At 47.3% G+C, this 18,099-nt stretch overlaps 1 protein-coding gene across 1 annotated transcript in view; it reads left to right on the top strand.

Annotated features, from left to right (window-relative positions):
• Positions 1-18,099, top strand: part of FSIP2 (fibrous sheath interacting protein 2) — a 54,999-nt gene that overhangs the window by 5,821 nt on the left and 31,079 nt on the right. Inside the window, exons 6-9 of the mRNA XM_005866133.1 lie at positions 1,703-1,829; positions 12,203-12,342; positions 16,599-16,976; positions 17,094-18,059. Coding sequence (XP_005866195.1) covers positions 1,703-1,829; positions 12,203-12,342; positions 16,599-16,976; positions 17,094-18,059 — 1,611 coding nt within the window. The remainder of the gene's footprint in view (positions 1-1,702; positions 1,830-12,202; positions 12,343-16,598; positions 16,977-17,093; positions 18,060-18,099) is intronic.

The raw sequence follows: 18,099 nt of genomic DNA, 5'->3' as shown, positions 1-18,099 counted from the left end.
GGCCGGAGGAAGGAGCCCCCTTTGGGGCCAGTGCCCACGCTCACTGCCTGGAGCCTGTTTTCGGGGCCCTGACTTGGTCGCATTTGCCGGGTGGTGGCGGACAAGAGACAAAGGCTTGGGATGCACACTAACAGCAACTCTGCGCCTCCAGGAATGGAAGACAAAGGAGATGCTGCTGCTCACGAGAATCGTAGAAGACGTGAAGCGAGAAGCGCGAATAGAGGAGCAGCGGCGGCGGAACCGGGAGGAGAGCGACAGGAAGGTAGACGTGGCCTCCCCTCTGCCACATCGGGGTACAGGCCAGGGATAGTGTAGGCTCCCCTCTGCGGGGTACAGGCCAGGGATAGTGTGAGTTCCCCTCTGAGGGGTACAGGTGGGGGATAGTGTAAGCTCTGAGGGACATGTGCGCCGCAGTGTGTCGCCCAGAATGGGGTTGGCGGCAGCTCCGAGCGATGAACACGGTTCCCACCTTGGGCCACACTGGGTTCTGACTACAGTACAGAAAGCACCACCCCAGGGTTTGACGGTCCCACACCATGAACCACACTTGAAATTCCTACAGGAAACAAGTGATGGGACTGATTTTTTCTTAGAATCAAAATTTCTTGGGGAAAGTTCTCCATTTTCACCCATGAGTTAATTTCAGAGTAAATGCTTTTAATTTTAAATCAGATGTAATATTTTAAGATTTTGAGTCTCAATCTGTTTTAAAAAAGAGAGAGCGAAAGGATTGGCAATCCCAGCACCACGCCATGAACTAGTGGCACACGCCCTCCCAGAGGCACGCCTCGCGCACAGTATTTCTGTGAGCGTCTGGGATTGACTTATTTCCTTGTCTTATGGCTCATTTTTCCCTTCTGCTTTGTATGCTTAGCTGCCTTTGAGCGGATGCTCGATACCATGAACTTGACTTTTGGGGTGCTGAATCTTTTTCTTATAAATACTATTAATTGTTGTTGTTTTTCTTGGATGGAGATGATTTATTTAGAAACCCTTTGATCAGTGTGGTCTTGCTTTATAAAATGTGTTAGATGGAGCCAGACCGTGTCTAACCCGGGACTAGTTACCCCTCGTCCTGCTTCCCCACCCAACGCACCGGGAGTGCAAGTCCCCAGAGTGGCTGCGGGGCAGGCGGGACAGGCGGCCCGGAGTGCGGTGCTCCGGACCCTACGGACGGTCCTGGCTGTGGTCCGGGGCCGCTGGCCACATGCAGGTGCTGCTCCGTGCTCTGCTAGGGAACCACCTGAGGAGGGCGGGGCTCGCTCTGGGCAGCTACCCCCTTTCTGGCACCTCCAGGGCCACTCTTAGCCTGGAGGTTCACAAAAGGAAGTCGCATGTCACGGTTCTATCATGTTTCCCTCGGGTCGGCCTGAGTGACGGTGGGTGAGTCCCTTGGAAACCCCCCGATGGAAGGTGATTAAAACGCCCTCAGCTTCCCAGGACACTAGGCAGGCAGAGCCCCTTCCGACCGGACTCGGGACCAGGTCCCCGAACACCTGCGGGGAGTGAACTGTGTGTGCCCATCGCGTCTGAGCACAAGTGGAAGCGCACCTGGCTCCCCTCCTGGCAGCACCCCAACAACCTGACCGGCCACCCGCCAGGATGAAGCTCGTGTCCCAGGTGCCCTCGAACCATTAGTGTGTGTTCTGCACTTCTCAATGGCCAGGTGATGCTAACCGATGCATTTTCTTTAACGTTTCAGAAACAAGTTCTTTTAGAGAAGAAAATGGCTTATCACTTACAAAAAATGCAACAAAATGGCCTCAGAAGAGAAGACACAGGGAAGAACACACCAGATTACAGAGGACAGGAGGGCGCGTGCTCTGAATGTAAGCGCTCGCGGCAGAGGTGCTTCTGTGGAGAGCATGTTGCTGTGTGTGTAGATGGAAATGCTTCTGTAAAACGGGGCTTGCTCTCCTTGTTCTGTACCAGGCGCAGCTCTAGACGTTCCCCTATTCCGTTCAAGGTGAAGAGTAGACATGTATGTAAAAACACATCAAAATAACCTTACAACGTGGTTCAGTAGACAAGGCTGCCTATGCTGCAATTCTAACCAATTTCTCTAGACGTAAAGTCCTGTCTTCTTTGCTGCTACAGTGGTTCTCAACCTTCCTAATGCCACGACCCTTTAATACAGTTCCTCATGTTGTGGTGACCCCCAACCATAAAATTATTTCCATTGCTACTTCATAACTATAATGTTGTTACTGTTATGAATCGTAATGTAAATATCTGATATGCAGGATGGTCTTAGGTGACCCCTGTGAAAGGGTTGTTCGACCCCCAAAGGGATCGCGACCCACAGGTTGAGAACCGCTGCTGACACCTAAAAAAGTTGCGTGAAAGATAAAGGCCAGGATATGCCAACCGAGTTTTCTGCGATGTTGCCAGCCAGAAAGAACAGCAGTCAGTACCGGAGACAGAGCAAGGGAAGGAGGAGGGCTGCGGACTTAGAGAGGGAAGGGGAGCGAGTAAATGGGAGGGAAAAGGACATGGAGAAAGTTTAAGGCAGGAACATCAGGCCACGACTGGATTCCTTTCATAGATAACGTTATAAAACTATTGGGGACTTTATCACATCAATTTAATTCATAACATGAATATTTCATGGCCAGAACACAAAGATGTAGACTCATTTTAATGATCTGTGACTCTGTAGTATCGGGAACACACGGTCACCCCCCATGCAGCCATCAGCACAGCATCCCAGCCAGCCAGCCTCTGCCCCCTGGTCCTGTGTCCAGGTGAGAGCCTACCTGTGTCACCCCCGTAAGCCCCTAACTGGTCTCCACCGGCTCTCCATGTAACCCACTTCAAACCCATTTTAAACGACGACCTAACGATGCTTTCAACTCTCCTGATTGTTTCTGTTCCTGGCCCCACAACTTAAGGAGCCCAGGACCTCTCAACTGGAGCTCTGCCTTCGTAGGCAGCCGGTCATCTCATTGATCGCCGTCTAGAGTCCTCACCAAGTCTGATGTTTCACTGTATTTCCTGTGTCTCCTTGAAGGCAGCTGCGATCTAGTCGCTAACATGTCCAGGCTCTTGAGCCAGATGCGAGAGTCCACGCCCCGCTGTACAGCGTCCCTACCAGGCAAATAGCTGGGAAGGTCACTTAACTCCTCTGAGCCTCAGTGCCATCATGTGGAGACAAAGCGCATACTCGTGTTTAAAAGTTCTGGCCCACAGTAAGCACTCAAGTCAGTTCACTGTCCAATCAAGTGAGATGAAAGGCCGCTCCTAAAACACACATCACCTTCCGTATTTCACAGTGGTTCTCAACCTTCCTAATGCCACGACCCTTTAATACAGTTCCTCATGTTGTGGTGACCCCCAACCATAAAATTATTTTCGTTGCTACTTCATAACTGTAATGTTGCTACTGTTATGAATCATAATGTAAATATCTGATATGCAGGATGGCCTTAGGCGACCCCTGTGAAAGGGTTGTTCGACCCCCAAAGGGGTCGCGACCCACAGGTTGAGAACCGCTGCTGACACCTAAAAAAGTTGCGTGAAAGATAACGGCCAGGATATGCCGACCGAGTTTTCTGTGATGTCGCCAGAAAGAACAGCAGTCAGTACCTGAGACAGAGCAAGGGAAGGAGTGGGGCTGAGGACTTAGAGAGGGAAGGGGAGCGAGGGAATGGGAGGGAAAAAGGACATGGAGAAAGTTTAAGGAAGGAACATCAGGCCACGACTTGGCCAGGCCCGATCTCTACTGGATTCCTTTCATAGATAACGTTATAAAACTATTGGGGACTTTATCACATCAATTTAATTCATAACATGAATATTTCATGGCCAGAACACAAAGATGTAGACTCATTTTAATGATCTGTGACTCTGTAGTATCGGGAACACACGGTCACCCCCCATGCAGCCATCAGCACAGCATCCCAGCCAGCCAGCCTCTGCCCCCTGGTCCTGTGTCCAGGTGAGAGCCTACCTGTGTCACCCCCGTAAGCCCCTAACTGGTCTCCACCGGCTCTCCATGTAACCCACTTCAAACCCATTTTAAACGACGACCTAACAATGCTTTCAACTCTCCTGATTGTTTCTGTTCCTGGCCCCACAACTTAAGGAGCCCAGGACCTCTCAACTGGAGCTCTGCCTTCGTAGGCTGCTGGTCATCTCATTGATCGCCGTCTAGAGTCCTCACCAAGTCTGATGTTTCACTGTATTTCCTGTGTCTCCTTGAAGGCAGCTGCGATCTAGTCGCTAACATGTCCAGGCTCTTGAGCCAGATGCGAGAGTCCACGCCTCGCTATACCGCGTCCCTACCATGCAAATAGCTGGAAGGTCACTTAACTCCTCTGAGCCTCACTGCCATTTCCTGTGTCTCCTTGAAGGCAGCTGCGATCTAGTCGCTAACATGTCCAGGCTCTTGAGCCAGATGCGAGAGTCCACGCCCCGCTGTACAGCGTCCCTACCAGGCAAATAGCTGGGAAGGTCACTTAACTCCTCTGAGCCTCAGTGCCATCATGTGGAGACAAAGCGCATACTCGTGTTTAAAAGTTCTGGCCCACAGTAAGCACTCAAGTCAGTTCATTGTCCAATCAAATGAGATGAACGGCCGCTCCTAAAACACACATCACCTTCCGTATTTCCAGGCCTTTCCTTCCCAGTCTCCTCAGCCTGGTCTGCACGCTCACTGACCAGCTCTCCAACCCCGGCCGTGAAGTCAGCTCCAGAAAGCCGTCCTGAATAGACCCAGTTGGAGCGTCCCTCTCCTTGGAGTCCCTGTAGTACCCGGGGTCATTCTTTTTCCTTTTTGATGCATTCAAGCCGCATTGTTATTTTATTTTTTAATTCATCCTAGAAAGAGGAAGAAAGGGAGAGAAGGAGGGAGGAGGGAGGGAGAGAGAGGGAGGGAGTAAGGGAAAGAGAAACATCGATGTAAGAAAGATCAATCGGGTGCTTCCCATACAATGCCCGACTGGGAATCGAACCCACAACCTGGGCATGTGTCCTGACCGGGAACCCAACCCAGCATCTTTTGGTGCACAGAACGATGGTCCAACCCACCAAGCCACACGAGCCAGGGCTGCTTTGTGCCATTCTTAACCCACGTGTTACAGACTCCCAGCCACCTTCACCAGCTCTCACATTGCAACCTCGGTGTTTCTCGGGCACCTAGCACTCTATGCATGTATGTACGTATAGACTACATGTATGTTTGCTGAATGAGCTAATTCGATCGCTTCAGCTCATTGGGATAATGACAGCAATGACCCACTTCAGAAATCACTTCAGTAACTATACATATTCCTTTCTCATCAACTGGGAACTTTCTCACTTAGTAGGAAAAGGAGTTTCAAGTGGGCATTTTAAACCCTTGTTACCTCAAATCCCCCTTTTGTGAAGAAGTAGGTTAGAGGTGAACGTATGCTATGGAGGCAACATGTTTCTCAGATGCCATGAAAGCACAGCTCGGTAGTGATGTCGTCCCCCACCAAGCACACGGCTCCAGGGGCACAGAGAGAGGGCAGGAAGGGCCTATTGAGGGAATTTGCTCCGGTGGGGACGGATGGCTCTGCTGTCATCTCTCTAACAAACCCCCTGAGCGCACCGTGAGGACCCCCCCCCCTTGCATGGTGAGGACCGGGAGCTAGTAGAATCTTCTCTGTCACAAACCAGGGGTCAGTATGGATGTGGCTGCCTATGCTGGGCTGTGGGCCTGTCTCAGAGAGGAAACTACACTGTCCACTCGAGCTGGGGTAGCCTCTCCTCTCGGCCAGGAGAAAACACTGGCTCTCATTTATTTATTTTTTATTTAAACTAAAAAAAAAAATAATTCATGCAGATCTCCCTCCCCCCACTCCTGCCTCTGGCAACCACCAACCTGTTCTCTGTATCTATGAACTTGGCTTATTCACTTACTTTTAGATCGCACACAGAAGAGAGATGATCTGATATTTGCCTTTCTCTGTCTTGTCTTACATAGAGTAATGCCCTCAAGGTCCATCCATGTGGTTGCAAGTAGCAAGATTTCATTCTTTTTTATGGCTAAATAATAGTCCATATTTTATATATATCACGTCTTTTTTATTATATATATGTGTGTGTGTGTGTGTATACATGTGTATATATATATGTATACACACACACAGACACACACACAGAGACACACAGAGACACACAGAGACACACAGAGACACACAGAGACACACAGAGACACACAGAGACACACAGAGACACACAGAGACACACAGAGACACACAGAGACACACAGAGACACACAGAGACACACAGAGACACACAGAGACACACAGAGACACACAGAGACACACAGAGACACACAGAGACACACAGAGACACACAGAGACACACACACACACACACACATATTATTGTTGAAATTATTATAGATGTTTCCCATTTGCCTGCCTCCACCAGCCCCGTACCCACCCCCCAGGTCTTCACCACCCTATTGTCTGGGTCCATGGGCTCTGTCCCTCGTTTGATCAGAAGGGATACTTTTTCAAGAGCTGTTGTCTGTCTTCCTTTCACATCTCCCCAGCTCCTCATTGCCTCCCCACTGGCCCACTGGCAATTAGCATAGAATTTAATTCCTCGGGCCAGGAAAAGGGGTTCTATGTTGGGTAATTCTGTCATCACCATTATTAAAAATAAGTGTTTTCTTACATTTCTTTAAGCTTATATTCCAATGAGGAAAAAGAAGGCTTCTGAAGACATAAAGACAATTTACACTGTTGGCGACCAAAAACCAAATAAAGGAGGCTACGGTAATTGATTAGTGAGATAAGAAATACTAAAGAGTAATTTGGGAAAAGGCTGGCTTTAGATGCCCCGTTTGCTTCAGTGCAGATACATCCTCTATTCTCTGTTGTCCAATGACTGGTTGAGAGGGTTTCTTACCAGAATTTGATCTCTAAGTACTGATTTAGTGTTTCAAACTTAACACGATAGCATCATTTTAGAAAAATTCAGTGAAGGTTCAGCGCCATTAAACAAACAGTACAGGAAACATAACAAATTGCAAAATAATTTTATAATACTCAAAACGATTTAGGAAACTCTGAAGTGAGTCATTGCAAAGCCACCGTGAAGTTATTTATCTGATACCGTACTATGTCACGTGTCTGTCAGAGCTCACCCGAACCCAGCAGGCAGCATCAACATCCTCCAAATCAGCTGTTGCCAACCTTTGGGACCTCACGGACTACCAGTTGGCGACCACTGCTCCAAATGTTACACAATCAAAAGTACAAGACTGTTCAAAATAGAACATTGATCTCCTCCCACAATTAAATTTCCAGGGGAAAGTAACATGTGACAGTTCTAAGTCCCTGTGTGCTTATCAGTTAGCATCTAAAGAATAAAATCCAAACTCTTTCCTCCCTGAGTCTCATCAGGATTCAGAAACCTGGCAAGAGACAGGGCTGCCTTGGGGGCAGCCTAGTGTCACTCAGAACCACTGAGGTCGAGGTCATACATCTTGAAGCTCCATGGATCCCACTTTTATTTTTTTAAAATTATTTTTAATTGATTTCAGAGAGGAAGGAAGAGGGAGAGAGAGAGAGAGAGAAACATCAACAATGAGAGAGAATCATTGATGGGCTGCCTCCTGCACACTCCCTCCTGGGGATTGAGCCCGCAACCCTGGCATGTGCCCTTGACCTGAATCGAACCTGGGACCCTTCAGTCCACAGGTAGACGCTCTATCCACTGAGCCAACCCAGCTAGGGCAGATCCCACTTTTAAATTCAAAAGACTTTTGTATAAAACACCAAAGGGGTCTTACAACACACACAATGATGACACCACCGGCCCCACATCTACTAAAATGTAGACCCTGAACCTAAATTCTCAATGTCTAAAGCAATTATCTCACCCACAGTGACCTTCTCAAACTCAGGGGTTCAATGCAGCCCAGGCTGGTCTTACTGATATTTATAAAAACAAACTCAGTGGTATTGAACAAAAAGATGCTAGATGGAAAATCTTGTTTTCAGCCTCACCAGGCTGCCAGTCTAGCTGGGACAACTGTCGGGGGATTGGACCTATAAATTTAAGTCTAGTTGTGAGGCATTTTCCACGAAAAGATGAATTCTGAAAGTGCAGTGGTACCTATCGGGCACGGGGTGGGGGTTGATCTATCTAGTCTCTGCTCTAAGAAGTGTGGCATGGGAGCCATTCTTTTTTTAAAAAAATATATTTTTATTGATTTCGGAGAGGAAGAGAGAGGGGGAGAGAAAGAGGAACATCAATGAGAGGGAAAATGCTGCTGCACGGGTACATGGTATGTAAAATGGTAAAACCACTTTGGAAAACACTTTGGCATTTCTTAAAAGTTACACACACACATACACACACACACACACAGAAAAAGGAACAAATTTTAATATATGTGACATTGTGTTAAGTGAAAGAAGCCAGGCAAAAAATAAGAGTACATCCTCTAGGATTCCATTCATGTAAAATTCTAGAAAAGTGAAATAACATTGTGTGAGAGGCACAGAGCAGTAGTGTTCAGGGATGGTAAGAGCAAGATGGATGGGCTACAAATGTGGGTGAAATCTTTTGAGGGTATTGGGAGTGTTATTTTGATTTCAGTGATGGTTTCACAGCTATAGACATTTTAAAATTGATAAAATCATTTAATTTAAATAAGTACAGTTTTTTATACTTCAGTCATACTTCAATAAGTTGTTGGGTTTTGTTGTGTTGTGTGTGTGTTTTTTAAAAAAAAGAACAACCTAGTGTTTTTTTTTTCTTTCATTTATGTTTAGAACAGACAATAGGTGATCTTCAATCTCCAAGTACATCCAAGAATGTTACCAGAAACTCATCAAATCCAGCTATGTTTCGCGATAACAGTACTGAACAAAAGGTATGAAATGATGTCCCGAACTTCTGTATGGTGAACATTAATTTACCTAGCGAACTTTCACCTCTATGAACTATCTCTTTCACTACTAGCAGGGCACTGACTATTTAGGAATATTAGGGTCTGTTCTTGAGATCTGACCCTTTTCCTTGACACTGCTGAGTTACCTTTGTGTAAACTCATTCTATAATTTAGGAGAAACTAACCTAATCAAACATTTAGCAATTATAATCATAGCTAATATTTACTGAGCATCTACTGTTGGCAAAGCTCTGTGCTAAGCCAGAGGGAAGGGAGAATGAGAGAATGGGGTCACACAGGATACAAAGATAAGCGAGACAAGCACTTGAGAACTCCTTGTCTAGCAGGCCAGAGAGACACAGTAAAATGTTTTTACAATAAAATGAGATTTTGGGATGATGAATTTTATTTTGATTCTAAGCAATGTGTTCATTAAGCATTAGATTAGGTTAGAGCAGATTGGATTATCTTTCCCTGAAATAAACTGAGTGACTCTAAACTTTTAGAACCGACCATTGAATGGACTCCATGCTTTAAACAAAACATGGGATATTAGAAGAGGAACAAATTTGTACATTGCTATATGCCGAACTCAATTTCAAAATAGTTAGATTTGAGATTCCCCAGAAAGGTGTCCGAGAAAGTTGGTAAGACCTATTGTTCCTGAAACAATTTTCATGAGAGAATTAGGAGATAAAGGGGTGAAAACAAATCTGTATTTGGTTCATAGAAGGCAAAATCTTTTCCAGTATAGTCACCAATAAATGTTTTTTTCTCTTTAATGTTGTACCACATAGAAAGATGGATTGATAACTAGAAAATCAAGTACTACCAATGGCAAAGGTAAGAAAATGAAAAAAATATATAACTGTCTTGTTGTTTATTAAGAATATGATCATGGTTTCATCATAGTTTTTCAAGCTATTTGTTTCACCTGATTATAAAAATGGTGGTTATCTTAGAAAATAAAGCATGGTGTAAGATTGTTGATGATTATAGATGTTATAATTAGCCCAAGTACCTGGGTGATTGCTTTGTGAGTGTGGCTTTTGAAATTGGCCAAGTGTGGAAATGAGGGTCCCGGTATGGCTGTGTGTCGTGACAGGCAGAGTAAGTTACTGACACTTTATGGCTCAGCAGGTTACAGTAATGTGTCCCCAGGAAGCAGTGCCAGCAACCCCTGCCAGACAGCACCTCCGATTTCCCATGAAATCGGAGTGGAATGTACATTAAAGAAATAATTAGGCCCTAACCGGTTTGGCTCAGTGGATAGAGCGTCGGCCTGCAGACTCAGGGGTCCCATTTTAGCCAACCTTACCCGAACAAGAGGGAAGGAGGGACCGTTTGTCTTCATTCCTCTCATATTCACTTTCATCCCTGCCTCTCTTTCCTCTCCTTGGTCTTGCCTTCTCCGCACATTAGAGGCCATGAGGGATTTTGTCTTGACATTGTCAGATCCAGAAACAGCAAAAATCAAAACAAGGTCAGTAAAATTGTATTTAGTAGGAGTTTATTGTGCATATAAGAACAGTTCATGAACTGGGAGCTTTCAAACCAAAAACTGATACGAGGCTTGAGGATATGACATTCAAGGATGGCTTAAAAAGTAAAAATGAGAAAGCGGTTTAACCTCTTTTTTTAATTTTATTTTTTATTATATTTTTATTGATTTCAGAGAGGAAGGGAAGGTAGAGAGAGAGAGATAGAAACATCAATGATGAGAGAGATTCATTGATTAGCTGCCTCCTGCACGCCCCCTACTGGGCATGTGCCCTTGACCAGAATCGAAGCTGGGACCCTTCAGTCCAGAGGCCGATGCTCTCTCCACTGAGCCAAACCAGCTAGGGCAAAAAAAATAATAATAATAAGTTTTTATGTGTCTTGTTAGATTTCTGGAAGTCCCTAAAAAGTTCCTTCCTTAGACATATCTAAATATACAAGCAGAAAATATCACACATCTCCATCCAGTGGCCAATGATGACCTCAAATTCAATACAGTCAAATGCATCGTCTTCCTGACCCAGTTTCACCCAGGAACAAAACCGAGTTATCTTGGACTCTTCCTCTTTCTTGTAGTTTGCATCCCAAAGTTGTCTCTTTCTGTCCAATCTGCCCTCTTTATTTCCCTGGCCCTCTCCTCTGCTCCATTCTTACAGCTCCTGCCCAATGTTAGTCCCCTTCCTCCCACTCTTCCTCCTCCTCTTCATGCACCATGCATTTGCTGTGAAAGCGTTCTTCCTAAGAAAGCAGCCTTGGGCCCAGCTGGCGTGGCTCAGTGGTTGAGTGTCAACCTATGAACCAGGAGGTCATGGTTTGATTCCGAGTCAGGGCACATGCCCAGTGTGGGGCATGCAGGAGACAGCTGATCCATGATTCTCTCTCATCATGGATGTTTCTATCTCTCTCTCCCTCTCCCTTCCTCTCTGAAATCAATGAAAATGTATTTTTGAAAAAACACACGAACAACAACAACAAAAACCCAACAGCTTTGGTCATTCAAGTTGTTAGAAGTTTTTCATTGCAGACTGAATGAAGTGAAAAGTGTTCCAGGCCATGGTCTGTGGTTAGTTATAGGGATTAAGCTGGTCATAATATTAAATAAATTAGGAACAGAAGTTAAGCATTTGAGACTTTTCCTTGGAACCGATGGTGAACCACTGGAAATCTGTAGTCAGTGGTCATCAAATAAGGCCATGCTATCATTTCATTGTATTCTATTTTATTTTATTTTATTTTCCATGCTATCATTTTAGATACTTCCTTAACTCAGACAAATCCCCCATATGGTAATCCAGTGACTGTGATAGCTCAGCAGGGAGAACACTGGATCAATTCTACTCATTAATATTCACCCAGGCCTAGTGGTTGGCAAACTGCGGCTCTCGAGCCACGTGCGGCTCTTTGGCCCCTTGAGTGTGGCCCTTCCACAAAATACCGACTTCTGCGCATGGGCCACGAAGTTTCAATCGCACTGTACGTGCGCGCCCGCACGTGGTATTTTGTGGAAGAGCCACACTCAAGGAGCCAAAGAGCCGCATGTGGCTGACGAGCCGCAGATTGCTGACCACTGGATTAGTGGATAGAGTGTTGGCCAGCAGGGGTTCAATTCCGGTCAAGGGCACATACCTCGGTGGGGATGGCAAATGTGGGGGGTCACCAATGGATATGCCTCTCTCACATGGATGTTGCTCTCGCTCTGGCTCTTGCCTTCCACTCTCTCTAAAAACCAGCGGGAAAATACCCTCAGGTGAGGATTAACACGGTACTCTCGCCCCTGTTCCAGCAGTCTGACCTGCTCTGTGTAAAAGCATCGCTTTTTCTTCCTAGGTGCCGCGTACACCTCAGCTCCAGGCACTCTTCTTTCCGCTCAGAATTCACCCACAAGAAATGTTCACAAATCCTCACAGTCTTATTTGGGGCCTACAAAAGTTGACGAATACAACATTTCTTTTGCCGCACGTACAAACGTAATGAATGAGGTACCATTTTAAGACCATCCTTGGTTAAAAGCATGTCGTTCCCAAAGGGACCATGCAGAGGGGAGCTCGGGCGGGTGCTGGGGAACGGGCTTTCTAGCATACCTGCCCTACACAGTGTTTCCTCCTGGCGAGGGCGGCACTGGGAAGGTCTCGCCTCTGGAAAGAATGGCATTTTTGCTGAGCACCTGACTGCCTTCGGGGAAGTGGGAATTTGCTCTGCACGAAGGCAGGGGGTCTTCAATAGGAGCCTTGAGCGCTGAATTTCTCATGGACCCCCCGGAACACTGACTCCGTTCGGCGTTTTTCGTTGCCGGAGAAGAGAACAGGTTCAAGCCAGGTCCTCCAGCAGGAGAGCGAGCACGAGGGCCACTGTGCGTGGAGTTCCCCACACCCGCCCATGCCTTCCCCCGACTGGTCCTACAGGGGGTCTTTTTGTCATAAATCTTAGATGTGAGTACAAACACATTCTGAGTCCCAGTGGCTGAACAGGTCCCCAAGTGGGTGAGTGCTCTTGTGGCCCTCCTATGATGCAACTGTGCTGCTTCAAATTCTGTAAGTGACAGATGTGATCGAAACAGCACACCATGGACAGGCATCTTAAAAACTGACATGTAAGGGATGTCCTCCAAATCTTAGATTTCTGCAGGGCAGTGTGTAGATGGAGCTGAAGCTCTGATCCCGGGGAACCCTCTGAGGGAATCTGTTTGTTTCGTTGCTTGTGTTACACAGAAGGACGTCAACGCTTCTTGGAATAAAAGACAAAACAGGAGACCGAGCTATGGCTACGACGCAGGTAAACACCAGCCCAGCCACTGGGTAAACACGCAGTCTTTTCACTCATCCTTTCCGCCAACACTTACTGGGCTCCAATTCGTGCTGGGTCTGGGGCTGAATGAAGAAAACCCAGGGTTCTCACCCAGGGCTGTGCCCGTGAAGTGGGGGGACAGGCCTGCCGATAACGGCGCGCACAATACAATAAGTGCGGTAAAGACAGTGCGTGTGCACACACATCAGGGCAAGTAGAGAAACAGCCGGAGATTTACTGACTCCGAAGGTGGTGAGCAAGGCTTCCCGGGGGGCTAACGCAGGCTGAATGAGACCTGAGAGACACGTGACAGGAAGGCAGAGGGTCCTCCCGACAAAGGACGCAGCACAACAAGGACTCGGAGGCACGGAGACGGGGTCCGTGAGGGAGTTATAAGTGTTTCTGTGTGTTTGGACCACAGTCTATACCTGAAAGGCCAGGGAGGTCAGAACAGCAGAGTGCGGGGTGCGTGTTATGCCTTGCTAAAGGAGGGTTGGCGCTTCATGACAGTGAGGTTCTGCAGACTTTAAAACTAGGCGGGGACAACAGAGAATAGGCACCCACTGCAGGGGAGGAATGGCAGTTGTATAAGTTGCTAGGGAAGGGGACCGACTATAATTTTTCTTTTTCTGATAAACAGGACTACAGGATCCTGACCCAGTCCCAAATACTTTCCCTCCACAATTTTTCTCAAACATGTAAGTATCTAAGGACATTCATGTGTCATTGTAAATTAACATTTTCATAATTACACAAGTCCTAGTCCACAGTGAACGGTGGTGTGCCACCAGGATGTAGTGAAGGGTTCCGTCTTTGGGTCCCGCTCAGCACTAAGCTCAAATGCTGAAGTAGACAAAGGGGGATGTTCTTCCTTCCCCACCTGCCTCTCCTCTCCGCGGCCCCACACTCTCCCTGTGGGATTTTCAGGCAGATGTGTGTTTTATGCAGTTTATACAGGTATGTTCTATCACTCCTCTGAGTAATAAAGCATGTGGGTCAGTACAGGAGGAGGAGGAGAAATGGGTGGGTCTTGGAGGTGGGTTGACAAAAGTAAAGTTTATTCTTCCTTTTGAGTTTCTGTAGAAAAACTCTCAGATATAAAGGGGAGACACTGGTCAGAAATGATCAGAAATTTGAGAAAAGTTTCCATAGATTTTTGGCCTTAAGTAATAACTCAATGATCCCCTTTCTTGACTTTACAGGCAACAGAATTACCTACAAAAAAAAGTACGTATCATAAAATCCATTGATAAAGTAGCATATTAATAATACTTTCTACCGTGTCATAATAGGAAAAGAGCTGTGAACCAAATAATGAGTAATCCTCTCTGGCTATCAGTCTCTCTCTTTGCCCTTATTTTCTTCTTTAATGTTTCCTTTTGGTTAATTCTTGGATTTTGTAGGGGTCTAGAGTTCTTACCAAAGGGGATGCTGGCCTTGCAGGAAGGGGTCTCATGGGGATAGAAGGGACAGGGGCGTTAAGGGACCTGCCCATTATAAGGACATCATCAGACACACACACCCACCCTCCCATGGGAAACCATTAGTACAGACTTGACTGACAGGCTGGGAAGCCTGGGTCTGTCCCTCGCCATTTTCATAGGAAGAGGGCTCGTCACCCATGAAAGTCACATAAAAAGGCACCTGGTCACCCATCAACTGAGACGTGCAGCAGACAGATAGGAGGGTAGGTTTATAAGTCACAACCAGGTAGGAAAGAACAAGGGGTTGGAGGACAACACGTACTCTGGCATGCTTTTACCGCATGGACACCTGCTCAGTTCACAGTAAGTGGAGCAAATACAAAAGCTTTGATTCCAGGGAATATTTCTCAGTTTAATATCATAATGGGATAGAATGCAACTGAAAACTAGATTCTATTTTCCATAGTTCACTACATAGAAAACTTTAGAAATATCTCTTTTTCGCATCTCAAGGTTGGAAACACTTCCTCCCACCTAGCCAAAGAATGACACTGCAGATCTGTGGCCTATTACCTCTGATTATAAGAAACACAATATACTCGTTTATTGAATGTCTTAGTTTGTATGTGTTAGTGGATTAGGACAATTACTTCCTCTGTGAAAATTTAGATTTTATTCTTAATGTAGTTGATTTAGGATACGATTATATGAGACAAGTATTAGGCAACATATGCTGTCATCCAACAGATGTTGTACAATCAGTGAAAAAGTTATCTCTAGGAAATTAAAATGATTAGAGCAGGAAAAAAATGGCTGTCCCTGGGGTGCCTCCAAACACTCTCAAATGCATCAGGAGAGAGTATGCTACGTACGTGTTACCTTTTCGTTGAATGTTGGCCTGAAACGTGGAGAATGCCACGCTAACGTCAGGCAATGTTGGGGATGTGAACAGCCTCATGACAAGAATCCTGTTGTTCACCTTGTACCTATGCAAAGCCTTGCATGCTCTGCTGCCAATTCCTGTTTGCAGCCTTTATGTCTTAAAAGTAATAACAATTTAAAAACAGTCTACTAGCTTACGACAGGCAACAAATCGAGATTTTGCAAAAGCCCAAAGGAGATTCTCAGTCATCAGAGGTACGTAGAGTGTTCTGCTTCTACTCTTGGTCCTGACCTCTGAGGAAATGGCCATCCTTTGGTTTATATGTCCAGCTCAAAGGGAGAAGTTCTCCAACTCCCGACCCTGGCTCAGCCCTCCTGCCTCTTAAAGACCCAGTTCTAGCTCGGCCCTTGTTTTCTAAGCTAATGGTGCCTCCATTGCATCATCTTTTCTCAGCCTTCCTACCCAAGACACACTGCACTGATACTCTCTTGTTGGGTACAAAGGCATTCAATCTCCACAAAGCATTAACTCTAGGTTTTCTACCAAATAACCCTTGACAACGAGCTGTCATCACTCACAGATCACAGGCTCATCCCTGCATCAAGGAATGGGGCAGAGAGACAAAATGTCTCCCATCCTCACATGTTAGCTAGGCAGGTGCTTCTACAGGCACCCACGTGTTTTGACAACATCAGTTTTGAAAATACTTTGTTAGAAATAATCTGGTGTCTTTTTAGAAATCTGCTGGGTCATAGACATGATGATGCTTCTTGCTGAAATACTTGCATGTTAGGATTCTAGAGAGCAATTTGGTGACTTTCTTTCTTTCTTCCTTTCTTTTTAATCAAAAAGTCATCTATCCCAGCAAAATAAAATGTTGGGGTCAGGGAGAATTCAGCAGAAATGTGAATCAAATGGAAACATCTATAAAAATATTTTATGGTAGAACAGATGAAACCAACTTGAAATTAATCAGAAGGTCTCAATAGATTCTGTACCTATTCTCTTTATGACCACGATGACATGCAGCGATGCAGGGCTTGTTATAAAAACAGGTAAACGCTACCCTCTCTCCCAGAAGAGAGAGGGTGGCTCCATGATTTTCCTTTCCTTCCTGCCTGCTCCCTCCCAGGTGACTTCTGACGAGCTGAACAGTATACTTCAGAACATAATGGCCTGGGTGGTGGCCACAGTGACCAGCATCCTGTACCCAGCCATCACCAGGTACGAGGAGAGGCTGCAAAGCCAGGCGTACTCCAGGGGCGCGGAGTCCTCCCTGTCTTCGGAGAGCTCCAGCTTCTGCAGCACCTGCAGCGAGGGCTTCGCCTATGGCAGCTACACGACGGCCACCACCAAGACCTTCCCCGGGGAGCCCCGTGCCTTCGCCGTGGATATCGCGGTCCGGCACCCGCCCACGCCGCTGGAGCCGCTCTCTGCCCACGTGGAGCGGACGGTGGTCGAGAAGACCTACCACACGGAAGGCCCCCCTTCCGCCCACATAGAGCGGACGGTGGTCGAGAAGACCTACCACGAGGAAGGCCCGCCTTCTGCCCACGTGGAGAGAACGGTGGTCGAGAAGACCTACAGCACGGACGGCCCACCCGTGACCACGACCCTCACGTATAAGACGGCCACCGGGGTCTATGCCCACCCCAAGCTCAGAAGCTGCAAGTCTGACAGCCACCTCCTGGCCTTTTTTGAGGGAGGCGCCCAGAAGTCCAAGGATGCCACCACGGAGACGGACGGCCTGGAGGGCCCACTGCTTCCGAAGCGAAAAGCCAAAGCTGAAATCAAGAACTTGGAGAAGATCTTTGTGAACTTTAAATGCCACCTGAAAGGGGAAACGGAGCTGATTTTAGAGAGCATCTTCCAGGAAATCATGTCCGACCTAACGCAGGCCGTTCCCGCCATTTCTTCCGTCACCGCCGAGGTTTTCGTTGAACCGAGTGAGCCCGAACTAGACGTTCTCTCCAACGTGGACATCAGCTCCGTGGCTTCCGAGATCGTGGAAAACATGCTCGAGACGCTCCAGTCCGCCGTCGAGAAAAGGTGCGTGGAGATGTTTTCGCAGGAAGATTGGCCGGTTGACATGATGCCCAGCTTCCTGCCCATCGGAGAAGGCCCCCTCCCGCCGAGCGGGAGACCCCCGTCGGCCTCCCTGCCGCACCCCGGGGAGCCCATGTGCGACGTGGCCGAGGACATGGTGCAGGCCATCCTGCAGAAGCTGATGGCTCTGGCGTCGGGTAAGCAGGACGAGCCTCCCCACCTGGCGTCCATGGCGAAGCCCCCCTCTCAGCAGCGCATGCCCGGCCCCGTGGGCACATCCCTGCAGAGAGCCGACGCCAAGAAAGGGGGCCCCGAGCCCAACGGGGCCAACTTCCTGGTGAAGGAGGAAATACAGAGTTTGATCTCCAGCATCTTTGCCCAGTCCTCGCTGGTGGGCTACATCGAGGAAGCCATCAGCACCATCCTCGGCTATGTCCAAACCGAACTGAACAACGAGCGGCTGGTGGCGTCTGAGGAAACGGTGGTCTTTCTCCGGCTGCTGGACGACATCTTCACGCAGCTGCACCACGAGCCGGTCAAGGCCGAGGCGCCGAAGGGCAGACGCCCCCGGCCCAGACACCCTCCTG

Source organism: Myotis brandtii, unplaced genomic scaffold, assembly GCF_000412655.1.
Source record: "Myotis brandtii unplaced genomic scaffold, ASM41265v1 scaffold221, whole genome shotgun sequence".
Lineage (NCBI taxonomy): Eukaryota > Metazoa > Chordata > Mammalia > Chiroptera > Vespertilionidae > Myotis > Myotis brandtii.
The sequence above is the reverse complement of the archived record's forward strand: the minus strand, read 5'-3'. Positions and strand labels throughout refer to the sequence as shown.